We start from the raw sequence: 6000 nt of genomic DNA, 5'->3' as shown, positions 1-6000 counted from the left end.
TGCTGGGATTAAAGGCGTGCGCCACCCACGCCTGGCTGGATTTTTCATTTTGGGGTTTTCATGACATCATTGCCTTAGGGGGTCACACGGAGGTCGACCCTGTGGGGTCAGGGGTCACGTGGGAGACGCCATGGTGATTGGAGGTCACCTAAGGAGCGGGGGGGGGGGGGCGTCACGGAGGTCAGCACAAGGTTTTCCAGGAGTAGAGGGGCGTGGATTACAATGAATGACAGCTACGTTCGGCGGGACTTCCGGTCACGGGCTTCTCGGTCGGGCGTCCGGTATGTATCCCGCGTCATCACACGCGGTCAGCGCTGAGGACCCTGCGAGCTCCCAGGGAAGCAGGGCCCGCGGTGACTGACAGAAACCACTGTGGTGTCGGGTTCCGGGGCGGTGGCGTCACTTCCGGCGGCATGGCCAAGTCCGCCCCGCGAGCGATGGGAGCCACGCTCCGCGTCTACGCCGTGGGCATCTCGCTGGCGCAGCTTCTGCGCAGGCTCCGTGGCAACTTCCGGCCGCCGGGTGAGTACGTGGGGTTCAAGCGGCATGCGGGAGTCGCGGAGCGCGTGTAAAGCAGCACACCGGAACCTCCAGTTCTGGACCCGCCTTCCGTCGGATTTCCGCTGTGACGGACGTCCCGCGAGGCCTATGGCACCCGGCGGTGGGCAGAGCCAAGAAGCGGGGACTGCCGGGAAACGCGGCAAAGGCGGAAAGGAAAACAGGAACCGCTTGAACTCAAAATCGGTCCCGACGCTCCGCCGCGTTCACGACACCCTCCGCGGACACGGAGGGGGTCCCGATGGTCGTAGGCGCCCGCGTGGACGGCCGGGAAACGCAGGAAGCACGGAACGAACGGGAAAGCGGAACCGGAGCGATTGGTCCCGCCTGTGTTCGGAAGTCGAGCGTGATTGACGTTCCACTGGTTTCCGGCGGCGTCTGCTGGCGCCCCGGGGGATTGTGGGACTCCGCGGACCGAGACCCCGGTCCCCGGTGCTCCCGGAATCGGAACCGCAGCGGGTAAGTCGGTGACTGAGAACGCAGCCGCAGGAAAAGAAAACCAGCTTCAGGCGGTTCGGGGTCATAACAAATTATTAATATGCATGATGCCGCTCATAAATATTAACGAGGTACGCTTACTCCGCTCTGAGGTTTCTCCCAGGCGCGTGTATGTATATAAGAGTTCATGAATATTCATGATCCCGGCCCACCCCCCCGCCTTTGACCTCGGATCGCAGCGTGTCTATGAATATTAATGAGGTCGATAAATATTCATGAGTAGCTTCCATATAATCTCTGAATATTAATAAGGAGTGATGAATATTCATGAGAGTCCTGATGTCACTGTTGGCTGGGGGCGGGGCCCCAGGGCACTGACTCATCAGTCTTCTGTCCCTGCTCCCTCATGAATATTAATGAGCCCTATGTGAATATACATGAGCTGCTTCTAGTCCCACTTCACCTTAAGTCCCTCCATGAATATGAATGCGTTATGTTTATACGTGACAAAGTAATAACAGGAAAATAATAGATGATGTAGAGTATAATTTATATACGCGGTTTACGGTGAAATATATATTTTAAAATAGTAAATCGTATAATATATATAATATCTAATGAAATAATTCTTGTGGCAATTTTCTTGTATCATAAAAACAGTATGCAATGCAATACAATATTATAACCATGTATGATATGTGTGGCGATAAAAGACAATACAGAAATAATAAAATATATAGCATGGTAACAGCAGATTCAATAGTAAAAATAATATACAATGTGTGATAATCTGAGGTAACACACAGAGTATAGACATATTACCCGTAATGTAGAACGATGTGATAACAACAAGAAGCCTAATGTAAAATAATATATAAGGAAAATAGGCTTTCAGGACAGTTTTTTAATATTTAAAATTAATAACAACAAAAATATTTCAAATTCAATTTTTTTGCTGCACTGATGGACGCGTTCGTGGTACTTTATATTAAAAAAAATAATAATAATACAAAATAATAATAATATCTTTCTGCTCAACTACGTCATCTTGGTCTACATCACTCTCGGAGGTGTCACACATTTGTTCTGCTGGTTCTTCAGGCCAATGGTTTTAAGATGAAAGAATTAAATAAAAAAGTCAGGGCCAGGCGTGGTGGAGCAAGCCTTTAATCCCAGCACCTGGGAGGGAGGTGGATTTCTGAGTTCGAGGCCAGCCTGGTCTACAGAGCGAGTTACAGGACAGCCAGGGCTACACAGAGAAACCCTGTCTCAAAATAAAATAAAATAAAATAGTAATAAATAAAAAACTTTAAAACCCTAAATAAAAACCTAAAACCCTAAAAAGAATCCTAAACTCCCCAAAAAAGAAAAAAAAAAAAACCCTGAAATTCTTAAAAAAAAAAATAAAAAACCCCAAAATTTTAGAATAAATTTTGTGGCAATTGTTTTGGTATATGTGACATATGTGATAATATACATTATATAAGGTACAAGATAGAAGATGATATACAATATATAAAATAACAAATACTTTGGGACAATCAATACGATGAGTAACATATTAATATGATTTAACACGCACTGTATATAACACATAGGATAATATATAAATGTACAATAATAAAAATGCTATATAATAATAAATTATAACATAATATAATAATAATAAAACTGATAAACAGAATAAACATGGCGACTGGTAATATCACCAGAAATGACCGCAGTGATGACCAAGGTCGGGTTTTTTTTTAAATTAACTTTTTATTTATATATTTTTTATTTTATTTTATTATTTTTTTTTGAAAATTTTGTTTTTTTTTTTTTTGTATATGTGAATTTTTCGTATGCTGCATAACATCCTGTTCGCAGTTCACGCTTCTCCCATGTCATTTCCACTGCGCGTGTGGACTCCTCCTCTACAAAAAGGAAAAAAAATTAATACAATACCGACTTTTTATTTAAAAAAAAAAAATCCAAAACCTTAAAGTCTTGCAACCACGAAATGAAAAAAAAAAAAAAAAACTTGATTTTTATTTATTTACTTATTCATTTTTATTTTATTTAGGTTAAAATGTCTACTTTTTGCATTCTTAGGGAAATTCGTGAATTTTCTTTCTTTTTTTTTTTTTTTAAAGATTTATTTATTTATTATATGTAAGTACACTGTAGCTGTCTTCAGACACTCCAGAAGAGGGCGCCAGATCTTGTTACAGATGGTTGTGAGCCACCATGTGGTTGCTGGGATTTGAACTCTGGACCTTCTGAAGAACAGTCGGGTGCTCTTACCCACTGAGCCATCTCACCAGCCCTCTTTTTTTTGAAATTATAGTTTTCTTTCTTTTTTTTTTTTTTTTTTTTTTCAAATGTTTAAAAAACGATCCTGTGGTTTTTGGGTTTTTTTTTGGTTTGTGTGTTTCTTTGTTTGTTTATATAAAATTAATTTTTAATTTTGTTTTTTAGAAAAATTTTTTAAAATTCAAATTATCAAGTTAAAAAATTTAAATTTAAAACAGTTTTAATAAATATAAACAGCTGTTATATGGAAATATAAACATCTGTCCATGTAGGAAAAAATTACATTTAAAATATTAAAATATTAAAAACCCTATAATCCTTAAAAAGGATTTAAAAAACACTAGAATTCTAAGAAAAAAACCTCTAGAACCCTAAAAAAAAAACCTAAAACACACACACACAAACACACACAAAAATCGGATTTTGCTTTTTTAAAAAAAGTAGTGAAAAATTTAAATTATTTTTTTCCTGGACTGATACTGCAGCCATGGTCGGGAAAATTTTTTCATATAATAAAAATGGTATCTAATGTGTGATAATGTGATATAATGTATGGTATGTGTAACACGTATGGTAATATATGCCAATATAATAGCAGTAAAAATGATAGGTAATATATAGTATAATATCTATGTAACATAATAAAAAATTATATAATTTAAAATAATATTTGATATATATAATATAACAAAGTAATTTTTCTGTCATGAAAGCAATACATAACGTGAAAATGTAAGAGCACATTTTTATATAAAAAAAATCTATCCAAGTTTCTAATTTGCATCAAAACAAGTTTTATAAATTAAGTTGTTTTTTTTGTTTTTTTGGTTTTTTTTGCGGGGGGGTGGGTTGGGGGTGGCAAGAAGTTAAATTTTAAAATTTGTTTGTTTTTTTCCCTCAGACGGATGCAGCCTAGGTCGGTGGAGGTGTGTGCAGATTTGGACCTGGGAAGTTTTAAAACAATCTTTTATTTTAATAAATTATATACATATATATATATATATATATATATATATATATATATATATATAAAATGTGTAATAATGTACTATAAAATATAGTATATACAGCACATGTGGTAAAGTGTAACAATGTGACAGCAGAAAAAATATATAGAATAATGTATACATTATATATCCTATAATAAAATATATTATGTAATTTAAAGTAATATATATTTATAATATATAATAAAATTACTTTTATGACATTTTTATATATTACAAGCATTATGGAACATGATACTATAATACATAGCATATGATATATGTGATAATAAATGAAATGATACCGTGATAATAAAAATAATGAGTAATATAATAATAAAAAAATAAAAAAATCAACTTTTTAAAAAAAACTTTAAATCCACAAAAATCTCACGACTGTGAAACAAATAAATAACTAAATAAATACATTGAATTTAGTTTTAATTTTTAATTTTTATTTTTCTAGGTTAAAATGTTGACATTTTCCCATCTTAGGGAAATAATGTGAATTTTTATTTAGTTTTACTTTATAATTTTTTAAAATTTAAATATAGGGTTTTTTCTTTTTTTTTTTTACGATTTTTTTTTGAGAATAAAATTAATTTTTATTTTTGAGAACATTTTTAAAAAGTCAAGAAATCAATTTATTTTCCAAAATAAACTTTTCTTAAAAGAGCGAAAGACATTTTTTTTTTTTCCCTGCCCTCCAGCCTTGGATAAGATGAAATTGCGATTTTTATTTTTTTTTCTCTTTTCTTACCTGGTGCTGCAAGAGAACCTCCATGTTCTCCCCACGTGACCCTGGGATGCGGCCGTGGGCTTTGTGGAGGAAATTTCCATTTATTTCTTTATTCTTTTTCTTTTTAAAGATTTATTTATTTATTTATTATATGTAAGTGTCTTCAGACTCACCAGAAGAGGGCCTCAGATCTCATTACGGGTGGTTGTGAGCCACCATGTGGTTGCTGGGATTTGAACTTTGGACCTTCGGAAGAGCAGTAGGGTGCTCTTACCCACTGAGCCATCTCACCAGCCCCTTATTTTTTTATTTTTAAATTGGTTTATTTCTCAGTTTTGGGCAAGTGAGGTCCCTGATTACCCCTGATCTGAGGCAGGGGCATGACTGACTTTGGAAACAACTGCGACGACCTGGGGTTGCTGGGGGGGGGGGGATTTAAATTTTGGGATAAAAATGATGTACGGTGTGGTGATGGCAGATTTAACGATAAAAATAACAGATAGCTTGTGATAATGGAACGTCACGTATAGAGTGCATATTGCACGCGATATATAACGACATGATAACGTATATAAAATAATATATAAAGAAAATAGGCTTTTAGGATAAATTTTCATATTTAAAAAATTAATACTACTGCTACTACTAATAATAATATTTAAATTTAAATTTTGGAATTTTTTCCTGGTCGGGAATTCAGACTTCAAAATTATTTTGCATAATTTTTTTATATAATAAAAATGAAATATAATGTGTGATAGTGTAATGTTTAGTATATGTAACACATATGATAATATGTGACAACATAATAACAGAAAAACAATAGATAATTTGTAGCATGAAAACATATTTTAAAATAGTAAATCATATAAAATATACAACATCTGATAAAGTAATTTTTAAGGCAATTTTTTTGTATAATAAAAAAATCATATGCAGCATATTTCAATATAATACATAGTATATGAGATATGTGGAAATAAA

General features: G+C 35.1%; 1 protein-coding gene across 4 annotated transcripts in view; it reads left to right on the top strand.

Moving 5' to 3' along the window:
• Positions 1-207: 207 nt before the first annotated feature.
• The window catches only part of LOC147004868 (uncharacterized), a 29475-nt gene continuing 23682 nt past the window's right edge, over positions 208-6000 (top strand). For all 4 annotated transcript variants that reach the window (XM_085838310.1, XM_085838309.1, XM_085838308.1 and 1 more), the window contains exon 1: positions 208-1017. In XM_085838310.1, coding sequence (XP_085694436.1) covers positions 800-1017 — 218 coding nt within the window. In that variant the 5' untranslated portion in view covers positions 208-799. The remainder of the gene's footprint in view (positions 1018-6000) is intronic.

The sequence above is a fragment of the Mus caroli genome, unplaced genomic scaffold (genome assembly GCF_978045245.1).
Source record: "Mus caroli unplaced genomic scaffold, Mus_caroli_1 scaffold_5, whole genome shotgun sequence".
Taxonomy (NCBI): Eukaryota; Metazoa; Chordata; class Mammalia; order Rodentia; family Muridae; genus Mus; species Mus caroli.
The sequence above is the reverse complement of the archived record's forward strand: the minus strand, read 5'-3'. Positions and strand labels throughout refer to the sequence as shown.